Genomic DNA, 21,451 nt, shown 5'->3' on the forward strand with positions numbered 1-21,451 from the left:
TCCCTGACTCTAGTTTTCAGATACAACATGTTTGGTCATTTTAAATTCTGCATCACTCTGGTTGGAGGTTACCTGCTCTTCCATGACCCAATGTCGCTCAATCAGGTGAGTCCTCCTGATCTGCTCCAAGACCCAGAAATCCAAACCCATAATTCAATTCTCCTAACGCTCTTTTTTTTGTCTGTCCCTCTGTCTGACTCTCAGGCTTTGGGGATCCTCTGCACTCTGGTAGGAATCCTGTCCTACACTCATATCAAGCTGGCTGAGCAGGAGGAGGGGAAGAGCCGCCTGGCTCAGAGACCATAGGCCGACTTTAACTGTCAGTCGACTGCACGGACTCCTGCCATTGGCCGCTGGCTGTGGAGAACTTTTTCTAAGATACAAACTTTTTATATTTTTATGAGTATTTTTGCAGGAAAGTAAATGAATTTATCGTGGATCCCCTGAGATGAATAAAAGTGTAGGACCTGTGAAGCTGCTCGCGACGCTGTTCCCATGTTTTGTTTGTTTTTTAGATAAATTTTGGGGCTTTTTACTCCTTTAAGAGTTAGGACTAAAGAATTAGGAACGACATACGGGAAAGGAGCCACAGGTCGGATTCAAACTCGCGCCGCCCTCTCTCGGGCCGTCCTCTCTCTCGAGCGTCTTTAAAATGGGCTGCACACTAACAGCTAGACTATCGGTGCCCCATGATCTTTATGTTTTAACAGAAACTGAAGCTCATCTCTTTAAAAAATAATGCATCTTTTTGTCATCAGATAAAAAAAACTTTTCTCATAGGAGGGCGAAATCAGCTTTAGTTCTACCCACAATGCTCTTCTTTTTGTGGCATGTTGGAGTTGACAGATTGGATGACCTTTGAGTCATTCAGTGGGAGTGGTTTCCTTTTTAAGGTAAGGATCGCTATCAAAACTGTTGCAACAAATCAAATCAGAGAAACGGCAACAAAATAGTTTCATAATCTGTTTTTCTTTTTAGTGATTAAATCTCAGAGTTATAGGTCTGTAGCATTTCAGTTTATAGTTTCAGGCTGCTTTTAGTTCCTTTATTTAATTTTTACCTTAAATTTCCTTTGACGTTTTTGTTTTTGTGTAATTTTTTTAAAAATGTTGATAATTATCATTGAGCGTCCTCATCATGCACTAGGAGCTCTGATTTCAGATTTTTACCTTCCTTGACGTTATCACAGCGCAGCATTAAGAGGATCTGGGGGGAAAGGGACGAGACACAAAGCGGTGATCATCAATCAGTGTGTAGCTCTGTTGTGTATTTAAAGGTGCTACATGAGTCTTAAAACATGTAATTCCTTCATATATTTTGTTATTGGTTGCTTTGTATTGCCAACATGTGAGCAGATTGTAACCTAAATTAAAAAATGATTAAACTTTCTCTCCAGACTTATTTCTTTCTCAAAGGAAGCTTTCAAGTCTTTCCTCAGCTCAGGGGCGTGTCCAGAGGGGCGGGCATGGGCCCCCCCCTGAAAATCTTATTGGCCTCCCAAGGTGCCACCCTTCAACCTTTGACTATTAGAGCTACATGAGTGTGTGTTTCTTTAACACTGTGTCAATAAAGCTACACCAGCAGCCCTTGTTCACAAACAGTGTGCGGTTGTGCTGGCAGGAAATTTCAAATGAATGAATGATGTGAGTGTGAAGAGGTTTGTGTGTTTAAAAATATCTGAACTCTCCCGAGGAGGAAAAACCTGAGAGCTGCTGAAAAACAAACTCACAAAGACTTCATTCTTCTTTTTTCGCCTGCAGGTCGACTCTAGTTTTACTGATTGAATATCGGTTAAACTTCCAACACAAATAACTCTTCTCTTCTCAAATACACAACACTTTAGGTCAAAGTTTGAAAAAAAGAAAAGTGGAGCAGGCAAAAAACGGAGAGGAAGGACTTTTTGGGATTTTGCAGAATATGTGACATTTAACTTTAGGAGTATAGGGCAAAAGCTTTCTTAGCCTTGTCCAGTTTTTATGCTAAGCTAAGCTAATTCTTCCCACCTTCAGTTCCCTGTTTAATCCACAGATGTAAGAGTGATATTGATCTTCCTTTATTAAGCGTAAAGGGTTTACTAAGCACTTCTCAAGCCTTTCAATCAAATTTCTCAGACGACATTTAGTTTTAATCAAAGTACAAGATAAAAAACTAAATTAAGCAAACAAGATTCATTTTTATACAAACATCTTTTTATTGGATATTTGGACTTCCTAGAGCTGGACGTCTTGCCCACTTCTCTACTTCCTCAGAAGAGTCACCGATTTGGGCTCCAGTCCAGTTCAGACCAGTTGCTTCCTGGTTCCTTGTAGTGCTGTTTTTTGTCCGTGTCAAAAGTCCACACTTGGTCCAGTCGATTCAAACCACTTGTTGCCTACGACGATGTTACAAGAGTAAACAATGGGAAAGTTGTATTTGATGTACAAACTGTTATACAATGGTATAAAGTCCCATCTGACCCTCGTGGTGTTGGTCAAAACCTCTCAAACATGTTGTGTACTTGTGCCTCATAAAACAAATGTATTCAGTAATACACCATTAAAACACACACAGCGAACAAATAAATCTACATAAAGTGAAGGTTGTTCCCTCGGCTGATCCGACATCCAATCATTACACATTTAAACTTTCTTGTACCTTTAAAACCACTCGTCTAAACTTCACATATGCAGGTTCGATTCTCCAAACATTTAATAAACTTCTCTGGATAATGGGAAATATACAGATAACGTAACTGTGCGTCAGTTAAAACAACACTTCTGACAGATCTGTGCCCGACAAAACTTTCCACCATCTGCGATTCGTACGTTAGCGTGCTAGGTCAGTGGTTTGGAAACACAATTCTCAACACTGGTGATGTGGAATTTAGCAGTTCCCAAAAAAAAATGCTTGCTAGAAGAAAGGATTTAAATGTTGAAAAGGAGAAAGCATTGAGCAAGCTAATGTTTTGAGTTACAGACGTTAGCATAAGTTAGCATAAATTTTACTCTTGTGCTGACTTATGCTAACGTCTGTAACTCAAAACATTAGCTTGCTCTATAATTAGCTAGGTCATAGAGCTAGATCTCGGGATTGTACTGTGCTCTTAAAATCCATTAGGTTTAAACATGGAATTCGATATATTAAGAATAATTTGATGGTTGGTTGACTGCTAAATGAAAGTTAGCTTCATCGTTATGTCTGCTAGGTGATCCATCTTGATCGTTGCACGGCTATGGGGAAATTTATTTTCTGTAAGCTGTAAAAACATTAAACAGTACAGACTTCACTTTCTATAAAAAAACAAAACTTTGTGACATTGACTTTTGTTTTCCATTTTGACCTTCCAGTTTAGAAACCACAACCATGCAGGAACTCATCTATAATTTATATATAATTATTATCACTATTTTTTGGTTTGATGCTTTCCAAACTACAGTACTTTCAGTTCTACTCTTTAAGGCACTGCGATGGTGGCAAAAAGAAGGCAGGAAGCAGCTAGTGTTGGAGACGAACTGGAGATAGAGCCATTTGAATCGAATGCATCATATTGTACAGATGAGTAAGTAGAGTAAGTAGAAACTCGAGCTTTGCATCAGAAACACAATATGACAATAATTTTTCCATTTGAAGGTCCAAACATCAAAAGCAGATTCAGCAGTTTACTTTGAAAGCTGGTGAATGCAAGCAAAGCATCTTCTGATTTATGAGCATCAGAACCTCAAAAAAAAAAAAAAAAAAAATCCAACCATTCTTGAATAAAAGTACCACCAGGTGTTTTAATATACTAATAAACTGTTCATCTTATCTCTGAACTCTTCAAACATACAACTCAAATGACAACACACAGGATCGTTTCTCAACATTATTTGGCACTAAAGTGGCTTTCAGAACAAATTTTATGACAGAGATGCCAAAAAAAAAGGCTTAGAAAAAAAAACCAAATTAAAACAGCTAAGATGTGTTTATTTCAGTCTTTGTATCTGGGGATTTAGTGGTACCAAATTCTGGTCAGAACCTTGCAGTACGCCCTCACAAGTTCAAGAAGTACAAAGATACAGCACCGGCCTTTAAAGACATATTGCTTCAGAATTTAAAGATGCAGTTTGTGAGACTTGAAGGAATCGATAAATCTTTTAACAGACAAACAAAAAAGAAGCTTCTGCAGCAGAAATCTCCCATTCCCAGAAGGCCAGGAGATTTAATCCTCCAACTTGCAAAAGAGTATATCTAATCTTTGATATCAACTCAAGCTCTACATAAAGCACGTCGTCTGGGCTCAGAAGGCAAAGAATAACGTAAATATATGATTATTTTATGGTGACAATGATTAATACGTAGCATAGGAGGAAAGAAATTACACTTCAGTGGTGTAACGGCACTTAAACCCAAAGACTGTTGCAGGACTTCGATTCACAAGTTTTCCCTCACATCGATTTCTTTGACAGGGTTTGCGCAGCTTCATAGCAAAGCCAGAAATAAACCCGCTACTATGTGATAAAACAGACCTCATGAAGATAGTGAAATATGTGTTTTATGACTGCTAAAGAATTAAAAATCATACCGGTTATAAAACCAAAAACTAAAACACTTTAGTGTCTGCCGACCTCATGATAGTAGGCCACCAAGTAAAAACAAGCTGGTAATTAAGCTGTATCATTAACACACACTCACACTCACACACACACAGGATATGACATCATGGACAACCGTGATCAACACTTTACAGAAATAAAAAAACTAAGTGGCACTGTATCAGTCCAATAAAAAGATGAATTTCATGTTGTGATTTTAAATGCAAAGCCTCTGCGTAAAGCCTGCACATAGCGAATAATATGAAACAAACTACACAGTGTCATCAGCGTAGAAAGACAATCTGATATGAAAAACAACATTTGGCCATGATTTGTAGACTCCGTACCCTGAATTCACTCTCCTTAGTTGTGCCGTCATGATAAACCAGGACCCCTGATGGGCCAGTGGCGTGTACCGTATAGTGGGTTATCATTGGTCGATTATTGGAGGTCAAATTACATCCAACCTCATGCTGTGGGATTCTCTGCGTTCTGTACTTGTTCTCAAAAGATGCGATATTCTGGAGAAACACTGACCTCAGATGAGGCAAATTAGCCTTACGTTATTAGTTCATAGACTTTGTTGTAACACAATGTGGAAGAAGTGGTCGCAAAGTGTCCTGGAGAAGCTGTACCTCCAATTTGGACTTCCAGAAAGATTTTGAGTGACAAAGAGAAAAACATTTAGGAACGTCTCATTACTTCACGTATTCTCTTCAACTATCCAAAAATCTTCATTTCTCGTGTGGCCCTTTTTTTCTTCAGTCCTTGGATCTTTAAACTTAAAATTTGCAGTATACAGAGGCCAAACACAGAAACAGCTAGGAATGAGGATTTGACAAACCTAAAGCCCGAGCTTCGATTAAAAAATAACCCTTTGTTTTCACAGAGCTCCCATTTGCAGCCATTTAATGGTCACCATTTTGCATCCCTCCTCGGTATTTGTTTTGGGATGCAAAGTGGAAGTAAGCCATACAAGCGCTTCCACCACGCTAAGTATATTTTAACACTTCATTTCTTCAAGTCCAAAAACTCCTCCCCCTGCAGTCCTTATGTGGTCAACAGTTTCCTGTGGCTCCGCTAGCTCCTCCCACTTACATCCCTACATCGTCAAACTTTCAGCAGAGTCCATGAGCTCTTCCTCCTCTGAGTCTTTGAATGGAAAACAACATCCTGTGTTTCAGTAGCCAAAAGCTCCTCCCCCCTGACCCCTCCATGATGTCAGAGGTCAAAGGTCAGTGACCTTGTTCTCCAGGGCGGCGGCGATCTGTTGCAGGCGCAGGGTGAGCTGTTTATTCTGGGCTGCTGGGTCATCGTCCAGCGACTGGATGATCTGAAGAAGATAATACAACACTTATTTTTGTACTGTATGGAAGATTGTATACAGATTTTGATGTCTAAAATAAATTTACTCTCCATTATTTCTTGAAATTGATTTAGTAATAAAGACAAGAACATTTCGTAGCGGGACTGATTGTGTTGAAAAATGGAGAGAGGTTAGAATGCAGAAAGATTTAAAGACCGATGCCGAGCTGGCTAAACACTGACGCTTCAGTGCCCGCAACATGGCAACCATCGACTCTAGAGAGAAGGGGGCGAGGGAGACAGCTCTCTCCACTGCTTTCAATTGGCCTGCAGTACCCATTTTAAACACTAGTAGTCAGAGTTACATATTGCTCCTTTAACACTGAGTTTGGAAGTTTTTCTTACCACATCGTAGTACTTGCTGGCGTACTGGTACAGCTGATGTAAGGCCACCTGGGTGTTCAACTTCTCTGTGTGTTGCTAAAATGGGAACACAAATGTTGCATAAACAGATTTATACAAAACCTCAGGATATTAAAAACACATCTATCTATCTATCTATCTATCTATCTATCTGTTACATATAGAAGAAGGTCATTCATACCCTGGACACCTCAGCAAGGTGTGTGTTCATGTCCTGGTCACTTACTGGAACCATTTGTCGGATGCCCTTGTAATAACTGGGAAAAACACACACAATCAAAACCTCAAATCCCATCAAGTAATAAAACGGTACGTGTACAGTCAGACTTTCTGCCCATACTCTTACAAACTCTTTCAATATGCTATATATTTAGTACACAGACTCACTCATCCACCATCTTCTTATACGTTGAAATCTCTTTTGCATAGAGCAGCTTGTTGCTTGGAGACTCCTGCATTGAGAGAGAGAGAGAGCGAGAGAGAAAAGGATAAATGATTGTCTTAATTTCCAAAAAGAAACACTCAACTGCTCCTGTATTGTTAATTATCATCAGTCTGTGAAGTTCAAACTGTACAGACTTTATTTTGTGATTAAGTGTTGTAATTAACTCTTCCTCTGCAGCCAGTTTGAAATCAGCCTTCCTCCTCAGCCTCCTGTGTCCCAGAGACACGTCGTCCTAAATACACACCATAAATCTGCTTATGGGAACTATAGCACCTTATGAACTCACCCAAAAATAATCCGATTTATCTCAATTTACTTTGGTATTAAAATAATCCTATACATCAATTGATTTACTGCAAACAGGAACTATTTGTAGGTAATTTGGCATAAAAAAATTGTGACTTATTTTTTAGAAAAGGGGTTTCCAGTCCCTGCCTGAAGCATACTATTATGTTAAAATTATCCTCTTGATTTTACGGTTTAGGTAGGAGTTTGATTTGTAACTTTTTTGTAAATTTTAACAATCAACATAAGAGTTTTTTTCCTTCTAACTAACATGAACATACCCTATGGAGGCCGTATGAATTATGTTTTTTCTCAGTGTTTTACTGCGTAGCATTGTGGTGAAAATGTACAACTTTACGCTAATTTATCGTAAAATCACCCCGACTCCCCTAAAGATATTAAATCCAGGTTTAATAAAAAATCAGATTTATAACAGTAGGTATAATCTGTATTTGTGTGAACTGACTCTGCTGAGTTTGTGCTCCGTCTTGGTGCAGGCGTCCATGAAGGTCTGAGAGATGACGTGCAGCGAAGCGTCCACCACCTCCGTTACATGCACGTCGAAAATAAAGTGAGGGTTCCTCAGGATGTTTACCCAATACCGCAAAGGCAAGCTACAAAACAAAGGAAAAAATGTCAGAACAACTTATGAACAACTTATTCCTAGTCTTGCATTAAAAAAGAAAATCAAAATCAAAAAGTGTAAGAAGTGGTTTAATGCTGTGCTAAGTTGCTCTTACATTAGCTGCATACATTAGCATGTCGGCTAACAAGACTGAGCTCTTACTTTGAAGGGCAAGAACACAACAGCAACTGACTTTTATTCATTTTTGAAGATACAGGTTACGTACTCAGGAAACAACAGAAACAAGTCTGGAAACTGTCAAATATTTACGACCAAAAGTTGAACTCTCACACGTGTTCATGTATTCCAGTTTCTACAACGTTAGCAAAGAACTCAAATCACCTGTTAGTCTTCCAGATGTGCAGCGTCTCCTCATCCACGTTGTCGTGTCTCAACGCCTGTTCGTCCAAGAAGTCAAAGAAGTATTTGACGGCGGGCGGAACGACGGAGCCCGAACACAACACGCTGCGGAAGAAATCGTCCACAAACTGCTGCAACGTACCCTGAAACACACGAACATCGTACACTTTTAAACGAGGAAATCATCGTTTTGCTTGCTTCTGTTTTTTAAATGTTATCCGCCCAGTAAATATATGAATATCCTGCTTTTATATCTTTTATATTTATTTAGCAGCCGTACCTTGACAGAGAGCAGTCTGGTCAGGTAGATCTCCGTGATGGCTTTGGTCATCGCCTTGTCCTTCATGCTGCCTCGCTTCGACTTCACCTCGTCGATGTCGTCCGTCGGCCTCACCAGGTGGAAGGTGTTATCGTCCTCAAGCAGAGCGTTTTCTGTGCGAGGGAGACGAAGAGTTGCACAGCTTTTAACGTCTTTGTTCAGTCAGAAGAGAGGAATACTGCAGCGTTAAAACGACTTAATTTCAATATTTATTCTTCTTAAAAATGTTCAAACCCAGAGAAATCAATCGTTCATTCCATGTTTGGTTTCATTAATTCAATAATTTGTCAAAAAGGAAAGATGGAAATCTACAAACACTTTATGTTAGATGATAAAACGTTCATGAAGATGTCAACAATGTCTTGTAATTTGCTTTTGTTGTATGTTTTGCTTTAATCTAAATGCAATTACCTTTATTCTCTGGATCTGAGGCATGAACGTAAACAGAAGGACAGGTTCAGAAATGAAAACACTTTTTTTAAATGATGTCACCTTGAATACTTTGCAAAGATCTTTTTATGTATTTCGTTCAACAAAAAGGGAAAAATATGCAATTTTAAACTAAGTTTTCACTGATTTTAAAGGTCACATATTTTTCAAAATCCTCTTCACCATGTTTCTCTAACTCTAACATGTGTCTCTAGTCCGTCTACAAACCCCCCAATGATGAGAAATGTCCATCCTCTCCGTCTTTCACCTGCTCCACTTTTCAGAAAATGTGTGCTCAAACAGGCCGTTTGGAGATTTTCCCTTCATGACATCACAAAGGGCAGTAGCCCCTCCCCCAGGTGGGTGACACTCCCACAGCTAGATGTTTGTTCTGCCCTCTGAGTCTGCCTTCTCACCGTAAACAATAGGACATGGAGCGAGAAAGACCGAGACACCCAAGTCCTTCCAGAGAGGGGGCGTGGTCAGACACAGCTCATTTACATATTTAAAGGTACAGACACAGAAACAGCCTGTTCTGAGCAGGGCTGAAATAGAGGGGTTTATAGACATGATCAAATACAGGATCAGAGTGGATTTAGAACAAGAAACTTCACACACATGTTTTGAGGAGCTCTGAGACTTATTTAAACTGGATGAAGAGGAGGAGGATATGTGACCTTTAAGATGAAAACAACACTCTTTAAACATCTAAACATGACATTTCGGACATCAAAGATTTTACTGCACGATTTTCAATTCAATCAGAAAGTTAGAAGCTCTGAAATATGCGGAAAAACTGAACTTCAGTGCTATGTGTACGTGTGTGTACGTGTGTGTGTGTGTGTGTGTGTGTGTGTGTGTGTGTGTGTGTGTGTGTGTGTGTGTGTGTGTGTGTGTCCATACTCTCTTCGTAGCTGTCTTGGTGCTGGTGGAAGGACTGCGTGTGCAAAACTCTGGACAGAACCAGCGTGGCGTTATCCCGGACCTTAAAACACAAGAAAATATGAAACGATTAATCTTGATTCTGTTAAAGGGAAGTACGCCCTCAGTTATCACCGAGCACTTTGTCTTAGAGACGCTTTCTTTGTCTGTAATTATCTTTAAATGTCAGAGGGGACGACTGGAGGAGGAGTAAATTCGATCCAAAGACAACTGGACTTTGCTGAAGTTCTTGAGGACGTTTCACCTCTCCTCCTTCTTCAGCTCTAAACTATCTGGTGGGCGGAGCTAGAAATGTAAGCCTCTGTGGATCTTCATTGAAGTCCAGTTGCCTTTGGACCAAGCTTCCCAATTGGGATATCTTTTATGTTTTTTTTATCAAACTAAACTCACGTTGTAATGAGCCAGAGTGTTCAGTTTCTTCCAGCGTCCTTCTTTCTGCGACGTCAGGTCGAGGTCGGACAGGATCTGACCGGTGGAGCCAGGACGCCATTCTGTGCAGGGATGAGAAGTTGACTTTAAAGATTTATTTTTTGGCTTTTTGTTCTTTTATTTAGAGACAGGACAGTGGATAGAGTCGGAGATCAGGAAGGAAGAGAGAGAGAGAGAGAGAAAGAGTGGGGAATGACATGCGGGAAAGGAGCCACAGGAGCCGCCCGCCTGGAGGACTTTAGCCTCCATACATGTGGCGCGCACTATAACCACTACGCCACCGCTGCACCAAAAAAGTACTTTAAATGTTTTTTTTTATTAACATGAGAGAAAGAGAGGAATAATAGAAAACCTCTCTTTGATTCTGTTTTTCTTGCTATCTTTGTTTTGTCTTTTTTCTGTCCTCAGGTCTGCATTGTGAAGAGATCTGAGCCAACTTGAACCAACCTGCTCTCCATGATGTAGAACAAATGTTTCAGTGTAGCTCCTTGAGAGCTTTTTTTTTCTTCTTTGTTTTAATTCATAAACGTCTTTTTTTGAAAAGAAAAGTTCCAATATTTAGGTTTCTTGTCTTGCCACCAAATGTTCTGAAGCCCTTCAGTTCACTCACAGACCTGCAGGGGGAGACAAACTCCTGGTTTTGTGGCTCTGGTTTGCATCATTGTCTTTAGAGCAGGCTTTAGGTCAGGGTCCTGACCTCCACAATACTAAATATATTGTATATTAAAGTTAGTAAACACAGTCTACTGTAGGCCATAGCTAATGCCAAAAAAAAAAAACTTGCAGAGTCCGTCTGTCTGTCGTTCCGTTGTGCAGAAACTTCATCCCTGCCTGTCTTCCTCTGTCCACAATAATAAACACCAAAAAGGCTAAATGAAATGTATCCAAGATGAATGTATACACACATTAATATGAGCAGAAAGCTGGACGTGTTTTGGATGTCTGCGGTCTCCAGAGCTTTGTGAAGTCAAAGTGGGGTCATGTGAACCACTGTATGATTCATTTGTTTACACATCTGAAGGTTAATTGTTGACTTCTGATGTGTGTTTGTGTCTCACCCAGTGCAACACTCTCCACCTTTGGTCTCTGTGAGTACGGCAGATTTCTGTACACCTGATCGATGATCTTCTCTTTCACCTGGAGACACAGGAAGTTAGGTATTTAAAATAGAAGAGTATTTGATAGAAAATCCTGGTCGGAGGTCGGCTGAAATCCAAAATGAGAAAAGTCTCACTCGACCCAGAGAGCAGACGTGATAACAGATTTTGTCTCCTGATGTCAGAGCAGGTGAAAAAAAAAAAAAAAGGGAATTAAACGCACCTGTGTGATGGAGTCACAGTTCAGCACCTTCACCGGGGTCACATCTGGTCCCTCTCCGTGCACCAACACCTGCAGAGTCTGACATCACACACACACACACACACGTCTGTGAGCCACACACACACATCCTGACAGCGTGCTCGGACTCCTAACTCTGAAGCGAAAGCGTATTTACCTCGGCTGCAGCTAACAATTGTTTTTATTATTGATCAGGTTGCTGAATATTTTTAGTTTTTTAAAAATGAAATGTCTAAAAACAAGTTAAAACTGCTGATCCAAGTTTCCTATAGAGCCCCAAAACACGTCTGCAGATGTCTTCTTTTGGTCCGGACTGTGATGTCACCACCACCACCTCCGTCCTCACTTAACTTCATGAGTATGGTCTTTTACCTGCTCTTTAATAAAGCGCCTTGAGATAACATTTGCTGAGTGCACTGTGTGTACTCACCAGCACAGAGTACTCCACGTCGTCTCCCAGCAGCCCCGTGTCGTTCAGAGTGTATTTGGCTTTCTTCATCTTGGCATCGACCGGACCTTTCTCCACCTGATGCTTCAAGGCCTTAAAGAGTTTGTACAAAGGCTCTCCTGCTGTGTCCTAAATCAAGAACACACACACGCACACCTCAGTGAGCGTTTACACCAAACATCACTTTACAGAACAACAGAGGAACAAATTAAAAGTTTAAAGGTCACATATCCTCCTCCTCTTCTTCAGTGTAAATAAGTCTCAGAGCTCCTCAAAACATGTGTGAAGTTTCTTGTTCTAAATCCACTCTGATCCTGTATTTGATCATGTCTATAAACCCCTCTATTTCAGCCCTGCTCAGAACAGGCTGTTGCTGTGTCTGTACCTTTAAATATGTAAATGAGCTGTGTCTGACCACGCCCCCTCTCTGGAAGAGCTCGGGTGTACTCGGTGCTTTCTCGCTCCATGTCCTATTGTTTACGGTGAGAAGGCAGACTCAGAGGGCAGAACAAACACCTAGCTGTGGGAGTGTCACCCACCTGGGGGAGGGGCTACTGCCTTTTGTGATGTCATGAAGGGAAAATCTACAAAACGGCCTGTTTGAGCACACATTTTCTGAAAAGTGGAGCAGGTGAAAGACGGAGAGGATGGACTTTTCTCATCATTGAGGGGTTTGTAGACGGACTAGAGACACATGTTAGAGTTAGAGAAACATGGTGAAGTGGAGTTTGAATAATATATGACCTTTAAATTCTGAGTGTGGGTTTAAGTATCTTTCATTTCAATGTTGTCGAAGAGGTTTTTGACATGTTCCGACCTTCAAAGACTTTGTTGAGATTTCAATGTAAAAAATAAAATGTCCATATTGTTAAAAGCAGGAGCTGAAGCATCGCTCTCTTTGTGTCTGTGGTTGAAGGTTGTTGAATTACAAACACACTGAACATCAGCTCCTCCTGTCACAATCAACTTTAGAAAAATTTTCAAATTGGCCAAAAAAGAAAAAACACAGACAAGCTTAAAAAATACAGAAAACAGTTTTCAGAAAGAAAAGAGAGGAAAAGTCTCCTGCAGTCTATTACAAAGGACAGAAACAAGAGAAGAAGAGAAACAGAAGACAAGAGAAACAGATCGAAGTCAAAGTGAAAACACAACAGAGAGAACAAGTGAGAGAATGAGTGTTACCCGGAGGAACTGATAGAGACAGATGGACATCCAATTACAGAGCATCCTCTCCACCACCGTCTCCGACCTGCACAAACCAGACGAGAGAGGAACATCATCACGACTGTGCACAGGACGTGTTGAGAACATCTGTGGCTTCATACTGTTTGTGATTGTTAAAAAAAAAAAGTCTTTAAACTCTTTGAAAACAATCTTCCTGTTGGAAGCTGCAGGGTTCTGTACAGCCGTTATTCTTCCTGCAGCTGAAAGTCCAGATTTTCATCTTCTGTCTCATCATCAAATATATTTGTCTATGACATCATTACATTTTTTTTTTTACATATGGTCTAAATCTGTGCCTGCACGCTTTTGCCTCACTGCTCAAATACCATCGTCTGCTCAAAGGACTTTTTTGAAGCTGAAATTTTTCACGAAAATTTTCAACTTTTTTGAAGCCAAATTTTTTTCACAAAAATGTTCAACGTTTTTCATCGCTGCTCCTCACCTCCTCAGCATGAGTTTGGGGTTTTTGTTCTGCACGTGCTCGTCCATCAGCTCCAGCAGCAGCGTCCTCATGATGTCCGTGTAATACTCCAGCTTACCGTGCAGCGCCACCGTCAGGAGGGAGGCGAAATAACCACGAGCCCGGGCGTTGAAGTCTGGACGGCTCTCCAACGTGCGGATGAACTGGAGGAGGAAAACAAAAACATGATGGATTTTATATTAAACTTCAGAAATCAGAAACAGTCAAGATAAAGTTCCTTGTTTACATCACAACAAGGAATGTTTATAAATGGAGCGAGGAATCTGCTGCGTATTTAATGAGTGATTATAATCAGTAATCTGCTCCTCTGTGCTCTGATCTCTGTGCTCTGATGGTGCAGAGGGGAAAAACAACGGACCAATAGAAAATGCAGCAGCTGAATGTTTTGCCGTTCTCCGCGCTCGGCTGCATTTTGAATCATGTCTTATTATCCTCCACTTCCCGTTTGATTGAGTCCTTCTTTTAAAAAAAAAAAAGAATGCATGTTTGGTCTTGAAAGGTTTTCTGTCGCTCTTTTTTTATCCAAACTTGTTAAAACCACTGAAGCCTAAAAAGTTTCTCCCGCTTTCAGACAGCTGAAAGAAATGAACATCACCAGGAATTCAAACTCTGAGGTGATATGTTTAAGAGGAGAGTTTTCTCAAACCCGTGACAGAGCTCCAGACTCACATTGATGAGGAAAGTTTTGCTGTTCAGCAGGTTAGAGAACTGGTTAAGCGCCTGGGCCACGATGGCCTTGCGGGCTTCTGGGATTTGTAGTTTTCTGGTTATCATGCCGTCGTTGGCACCGTCCTTCGAGGGCAGGAAGAAGTTTCTGTCGGTGTAGGTTTTATAGTCCAGGAAGGGGATCCGGGCCTCGCTCACATCGCTGGTGTGGTCCTCCATTTCTATCATCAGATCTGACAGAAACACAGAATACATTTAAATATCCACTTCTCTATTTCTGGTAATTTTACATTTTTTTCTTTAAAGCTGCGATTGATGAAGTATTCACACTCTTTTATAAAGTCTGCTGACCTCCCTGAAAGCTCATTAACAGATTCTGTCAGAAACAGAAAAAAACGGTCCACAGAGCCCGCCAACAAGTCCTGCAGGGACATTTCTGAAGTCGGAGCCAAAGTGCTGCTTTTTTCTGCTGAATCTTTTCTTGGCAGTGCTCACATTATGGAGATTAAACTGTCAGGAGCGTCCACGTTCCTTTTTAAAATCTGTGAACGCTACTCGTAACAAGACGCCGACAGGAATTCGGCTGCGTCTGCTGCTTGGCCTTGGATGCCAGCAGGGGCGTGTCCAGAGGGGCAGCAAGGGCCCCCCCCTTGACATCTTATTGGCCACCCCAGGTGCCAAACCAAAAACCTTGCCGAAGAATGCTTCACCCTTAAAGTCCAGTTAGTTTGACCAGTGTGAGTGCTCCTATCTGTGCTCAAGCGAGGTACACCTCCTTGATTTGGCACGCTTGGAAGAGGTTTGCGTCGGCACGGGCACAAGCACCTGAATGCAACTTTTATCGATCCCTTCTTCCAATATGAAAGGGGGGCAATCGTGATTCAGAACAGTAAAGAGCAACTGGGTGCCCTAAAAGTCTAAACGGGCCTTTTATTTTTTTAAAGATTAATTTTTGGGGCTTTTTGTGCCTTTAATGGAGAGACAGGACAGTGGACAGAGACGGAAATCAGTGAGAGAGAGAGAGTGGGGATCGACATGCGGGGAAAGGATCCACAGGCTGGACTCAAACCTGGGCCGCCTGCTTTGAGGACTACAGCCTCCATATAATTTAATTTAGTTTTTTATTTTATTATTGTGTCATATATACATCCATTACATGACACTATAAATTAAAAACGTTCCCGGATCAGAGTGCACTAGGCTCTAAGCTAGATTCATTCTCAAGAAACAAAAAGAGAAATCAAGAAGTCAAACTAATCAAACAGAAGATCCTGTCTTCTTTTCCAAGCTTTTGAAGCAAAATTAGCAAAGTTTAAACACATCAAACTTAAACAGCCCATTCCAGTTTCTGCACATCTGTCCGCCCCAATATTTTAGATTTTACTTCAGGAAACAATAATTATCTTAAATCATCAGATTTTTCTACAATGCAAAAAGAAAATGGGACTCCGTTTCAACTTCGTCCAACTCACACATCTCACACAGTCTGTTTTCTACTGGAATATTTTTGAATCGACCGACTTCAATGTCTATATGGGACGCGCGCACTAACCACTGGGCCACCAGCGCCCAACTGACCTTTTTAAAAAATGGATTCCTTTAGACTTTATTTGGTGTATCACTTTTTTTGACTTTATTCCTGTAACTCCTCAGCTGTCAGGTGACTCTCTGTTTACCTGTGAACTCTTTCTTGCAGCGATCTCGGACGCTCTCCTCCAGATTCTCCAGCTGGTGTTTCACCTTCTCGTACTCTCGCTCTGCCTGCTGACTCTTCCTCCTGTTAGCACACACACAGGGATATATTTACACTTACAGAACGGCTGTTTCTTCCCGCTCATAGATCTCTCTGGGCGTTGTGTTCACACCTGTAGCAGTAGACGGAGATGGCGATGAAGAGCAGCATAGGTACGATCACCGCAGGGATGATTATAGCCAGAGGGATGTCGTCTTTGGTGGCGTAATACACCGAGCCCACGATCCACTCGCCGTTACCAAACTGAACCTGCAGAGAGACTCAGACTTTACACTCTCTAGAGTCATCTCCCTATGAGACAACATTAAGGACATGTTTGGAGGTTGTTCATGTAAAGCGTGTAAACATTGGTCGGCGGTGTGTTTACCACCAGCTCCAGCGGTTCGTTGGCCGTGTCTCTACGCTGCCGTTTGGTTTTGGGTTTGGTTTTGGCTTTGGGCTGAGTTGAAGGAGCCTCCAGGATCAACTTATCATCCTGGACGACAGAAGAAAAATTCTACAATTACAATTCTACAATTCACTTAGCAGACGCTTTTATCCAAAGCGACGTACATCAGAGAGTAAGAACAACACAAGCAAGGATCTAGAAAAAAGGGAACAATGTCAGTAAGAGCAAACGATCAGCTTTGAGTCTGATTGGACACACAGGTGCTGACAGGAAGTGACCAGAGGCAAAGCACAACATTGAGGGCAGTTCTTGAGAGCTCTAATCAGTATAGAAACCATCTTATAAGTCGTCGTTATCAAACAAAAACCATCGTCATTACCATCATCATCATCAATAATATGGAGACCATCATCATTAAGTTAGTAGGTATTCATGAAAGAGCTGGGTCTTTAGCTTTTTCTTAAAGGTGCAGAGGGACTCTGCAGATCACATGGAGTTTGGAAGTTCATTCCACCACCGGGGGGCGACAGAGGAGAAGAGTCTAGTCAGCGTTTTAGGACCCTGTTGTGAAGGTTGGATCAGACGCCTTTCATTGGCAGAGCGTTTAAAGGTAAAAACCTGGATTTACCTGCAGGATGTTAACGTGACACGATGCATCCCCGACAAACGCCTGCGCCTCTTTGGCTGTCATGGCCTTGGAGAAACCTCGACCCTGACGCACACAGAGGAAACATCAGGAAAGTTAACTCAGGGGAGGGGGGGTAGAGACGTATAAAGAGTGACATTGAGTGTTTTGATCGTGCGTCCTCCTCACGGTGACGATGATGACGCTGGTCTCTGTGATGATGTTCTTGGTGAGATTGTTGAAGGAGGGGTTCGGGTGGTAGTTGAAGTGCTTCAGCTCCTCCTCCACGTTGTCCAGGTGGAGCAGCGTCCTCAGGGACTGGCTGTCCTTACTCCAGTCCACGGGGGGAGAGAGGAACTGGAGGAAGGTGTCGTTCTTACTTGTGGCAGTCGCGGTGAACTGAGGGAGAAAAGGGGCAAAAATGTAAAAAGTCACATCATGAAAAATACACTTTGAACTACAAATAAATACACTTTGAAAAGATAAGTCCATCCTCTCCGTCTTCTGCCTGCTCCACTTTTTAGAAAATGTGTACTCAAACAGGCCGTTTTTTTAGGTTTTCCCTTCATGACATCACAAAGGGCAGTAGCCCCTCCCCCAGGTGGGTGACACTCCCACAGCTAGGTGTTTGTTCTGCCCTATGAGTCTGCCTTCTCACCGTAAACAACAGGACATGGAGAGAGAAAGACCGAGTACACCCGAGCCCTTCCAGAGAGGGGGTGTGGTCAGACACAGCTCATTTACATATTTAAAGGTACAGACACAGAAACAGTCTGTGGCCAATCAGGCCTGAGCTAGCCAAGCACATTTAGCAGATTAAAATATTTCCCTCAGGAGGTGGTGGAGACCAAAAAAGGAGCAAAAAAAGAGACTCAATATTTGTACACTAAGCGGAGGAAAGAAATGAAGTTACAGGTTTTGTTGAGTCTGAGTGTTTTGTGTTGTCAGGTTTTTTGGTGCAGTTGTCACTTTTACTTCCTCCCTCTGTCTCTCTCTCTTTTCTCTCTCTCTCTGTCTCTGCCCCCCCCCCCCTTTCCTCCTCTCTTCCCGGTTCAGACAGACAGGGATTGATGAGGTGACGATGAAACGACTTCTCCTCCTCTTCTTCCCCCCGCAGCGAGTCCTTCCTGAGAGACTCTGTCACTCAAAAGGTGCTGAGCGGTGAAATCGAAGCGTCGGCTCTTTCTCTTTGCGTCCCGTCTCTGACTCAGAGTGTCAGCCATGGCTGCAGACCCATGCACACCCAGGAGATTGAAATATCTGATTCTGATCCTGTGAGTGTCGTCCACCTCTCTTATTATGTAGGTTATTAAATTGTACATGTATCATACCGCTGCATTTATTGATTTGGCATTTAGAAACTGTCTAACATTTACTCCTTACAAAGGAGTTCAAACCACCAAATAAAATAAAAAAACACAAGAAGGAGGAGGGAAGTAGAGGAGAGGAGAGGGGAGAGAGGAGAGAGGAGGAAAGGAGAGGAGAAAGGAGGAGAGGAGAGGAGAGGAGGGGAGGGGAGAGGAGGAGAGGAGAGGAGAGGAGAGGAGAGGAGAGAGGAGGAGGGGAGAGAGGAGGAGATAAATATTTGACTGTTTTCAAAAAGATTAGTTCATTTTAAAGCACAGAAAGTCTTGAGGAGCGCAAAGTGTCAAACTGATGTTAAAAGCATTATTGAACTGTTTATTTTTTTAAAACGTCGCAGACAGCATTTTGAAGTTTTTTCCACCGTGTGAAGTCGTTTAAAGTTGCAGAGGATTGATAAAAGGTGTCAAGAAAGAAAACGAGAGGAGAGAGAGAGTAACTTTGTGCAGAGTGGTGAAGTCAGGATCCAGAGAGGACATAATAAAACACCACTCTAAAAAGAACAACAACCGCCATTAATCTGCCCGACAACAGCCGCACTCACCTCCACAGGAGAGGTCATCAGCAGGAAGTCGTCAAAGCGCAGGACTTTCATGGTCGCTCTCTGGATCAGGTCGAAACCGCTTCCCGTCACCATGATCTTTCGACCGCCACTGAAAACAACAAAGAGGTTCATTTCACCACTTTTACACTTTGACCTTTTCATTAATCTGAAAGAGAAGTTTTAATAAAAGCTAAATGTTCATTAAACTGGCAATACTGGATATTTGAACTCCGCTTGATGCTAACGATAATTAGCATGGGAGCTAAGTGAATCTGTGTAGAATACCTTCTTATTAAACTCTTTATATGTGATTTTTCACGATAAATATAATAGAAATTAAGTATATCCTCTGAAAATAACTCTGTGAGTCATGACTGTCTACAATGGGTGTAACACCCGAGTCCCACTGTCTGTGATGCTTTCAGAGTTTTCAGAGTCCTATCTTCACTTTGTTTACATCGCCAGGACGGCCGGCTGACTCCTCCCCTCGTGTATAAAAGTTGTTTAATTGAGGGAGTAGAGAAAAGAAGAATAACATACTGTACTCACTGCTTAACTGTGTTTCTAGATCACGCTCATTTCAGGTAAATTTACATGCAGTGTGAAGATACCAGCATAATAAAGATCGCTAGCATTAGCATGCTAACTCAACAATGCAGCGCGAGTTGTTTTGGTTTCATGCTGGTGCTCAAGGGCGACATCTGCTGGATCAAAAAATATATAAAGCCTTTAAACAGCAGCTCAAAACATAAACAAACAGAAGACCTGCTCACCACACGAAGCTGTCTTTGGGGGAGTAGTCAAAGATTTTGGGGTTTTCAGAGTACTGGAACTTGTCGGGGAGGTTCTTAGTCGTGTTTCTCCCGTTATCTAACGGTCACTGAGAATGACTCGGTGGGAACCTTCCCCACCTTCCCGTCTTACAGGTGATCACTTCACCGAACGACAGGCTGAAGAGAAGGGGGGGGAAAGAGAGCATTACTCAAAGTTGTTTTTTCTTCTATCAAACAGAATAAAAAGTAAAAGCCTTACACTTCACAGGGAACTCCTCCCACTAAGACGGAGACGTCGTCTTTGGTTGCGGTGTCCAGCCTCTTTCCACTGATGGTGATCACGGTTCCTCCGGCTGCAGGACCCCTCGACGGCTCGACGGAGATCAGCTGAGGGTCCTGGAACAGAAGATACTGAATCAACTCTGAGTGCATGATGGGTAAGAGCGGATCTCAAAACAAGTGTCATGTAAAAGAGCGTAACACCCCTAATGTGCAAATTACTTTTGTTAAAGTTTATTTTGGGGCTTTTGGAGTCAGAAGTCGTGGAGAGAGAGAGAGACAGAGAGAGAGAGAGAGAGAGAGAGACAGAGAGAGAGACAGAGAGAGAGAGAGAGACAGAGAGACAGAGACAGAGAGAGAGACAGAGAGAGAGACAGAGAGAGAGAGAGAGACAGAGAGACAGAGAGAGAGAGACAGAGAGAGAGACAGAGAGAGAGACAGAGAGAGGGGTGTGACCAGAAACTGTGAATATTAACGATGTCTGAGCGCTATCGGCATTCTGAACCACTTCTCTTGACCGCTTCCATCGCTGCAACACCTGTTGACCTGATAACTGCTCTCATATCTGACAAACCGAGGGGCGTCCAAAACGGTCATGGGGGGTCTTAAAAGCGCCTACCTTCTCTGGTCCAAACAAATCCAGAGCATTCAGGAGCAGAATCTAAAGTTAGAAGGAGGACATACTGGCTGCTGCATTGTTGTCAGAGAAGCCAGCACTTCAACATAGCATGTTTCCTTAATGATCAGATAGTAAGATACCTTTATCATCTCACTCTCTACACATCTCTCTGACTGGACCTTTAAATAATCATGTTACAGAGAGAAATATAAAAGATGCTCTTGCCGCCGTCCTGCAGGTTCCAACACTTTGATCACATCAGAACATTTGAAAGTTTGGAACTCGAATAAGTGAATAAAGAAATCGGTGCTCTTGTAAAAACGTCACCACGGGGGGAGTCTCATTTTCCCCCGGTGCTGCAGAAATGTTGATAAAGGCGACCGGCGTCTGCAGCTGAAGTCCACCAGCTGCTTGGTTTCCTGTTTGTGTTTCGAGAGTTTTGAGCGGCGCTGACAGCATGACAAATAAAACTAGAGGGGATATTAAATCCCCGCTACACCCCGAGGATAAAGCAGCCTCCAAATGTAAGAAGGCAATCTGTCTGGAGAGTTAAAAACGCAGCGGAGGAGCCGGGCGTGTGAAAGACATTATTTATGGTTGCTTGGGAGGGAAGAATAAATAAAGGTGTAAATATATAAAACAATGTTTTGTAAATCAGCGCAGCTCGAGTGAGCGCCGTGCGGCTGCTGAGTCGCTCTCAAGCTAACGTTTGTTTGTTGATGTTTCAGATTTGTTCTCGCTGTTCTGCCAGACACAAGAATAAATATAGAGACAAAACTCAGAGCAAGGAGGAGGAGGAGGAGGAGGAGGAAGAGGAGGAGGGGGAGGAGGAGGAGAAG

The 21,451-nt window shown here is 42.1% G+C and overlaps 2 protein-coding genes across 2 annotated transcripts in view; one reads left to right on the top strand and one right to left on the bottom strand.

Annotated features, from left to right (window-relative positions):
* The window catches only part of slc35e3 (solute carrier family 35 member E3), a 6,690-nt gene extending 5,301 nt beyond the window's left edge, over positions 1-1,389 (top strand). Inside the window, exons 7-8 of the mRNA XM_020657304.3 lie at positions 21-105; positions 205-1,389. Coding sequence (XP_020512960.1) covers positions 21-105; positions 205-306 — 187 coding nt within the window. The 3' untranslated portion in view covers positions 307-1,389. The remainder of the gene's footprint in view (positions 1-20; positions 106-204) is intronic.
* Positions 1,390-2,167: 778 nt separating this feature from the next.
* The window catches only part of LOC110001795 (plexin-B2-like), a 139,192-nt gene continuing 119,908 nt past the window's right edge, over positions 2,168-21,451 (bottom strand). Inside the window, 23 exon segments of the mRNA XM_065951232.1 lie at positions 2,168-5,883; positions 6,261-6,335; positions 6,460-6,535; positions 6,666-6,730; positions 7,475-7,622; positions 7,976-8,136; positions 8,274-8,425; positions 9,645-9,726; positions 10,074-10,174; positions 11,171-11,249; positions 11,433-11,510; positions 11,881-12,027; positions 13,081-13,147; positions 13,565-13,746; positions 14,273-14,502; positions 15,946-16,046; positions 16,135-16,271; positions 16,390-16,497; positions 17,039-17,122; positions 17,225-17,434; positions 18,942-19,050; positions 19,715-19,891; positions 19,974-20,110. Coding sequence (XP_065807304.1) covers positions 5,779-5,883; positions 6,261-6,335; positions 6,460-6,535; positions 6,666-6,730; positions 7,475-7,622; positions 7,976-8,136; positions 8,274-8,425; positions 9,645-9,726; positions 10,074-10,174; positions 11,171-11,249; positions 11,433-11,510; positions 11,881-12,027; positions 13,081-13,147; positions 13,565-13,746; positions 14,273-14,502; positions 15,946-16,046; positions 16,135-16,271; positions 16,390-16,497; positions 17,039-17,122; positions 17,225-17,434; positions 18,942-19,050; positions 19,715-19,891; positions 19,974-20,110 — 2,811 coding nt within the window. The 3' untranslated portion in view covers positions 2,168-5,778.

This window comes from Labrus bergylta, chromosome 23 (genome assembly GCF_963930695.1).
Source record: "Labrus bergylta chromosome 23, fLabBer1.1, whole genome shotgun sequence".
NCBI classification, from domain to species: Eukaryota; Metazoa; Chordata; class Actinopteri; order Labriformes; family Labridae; genus Labrus; species Labrus bergylta.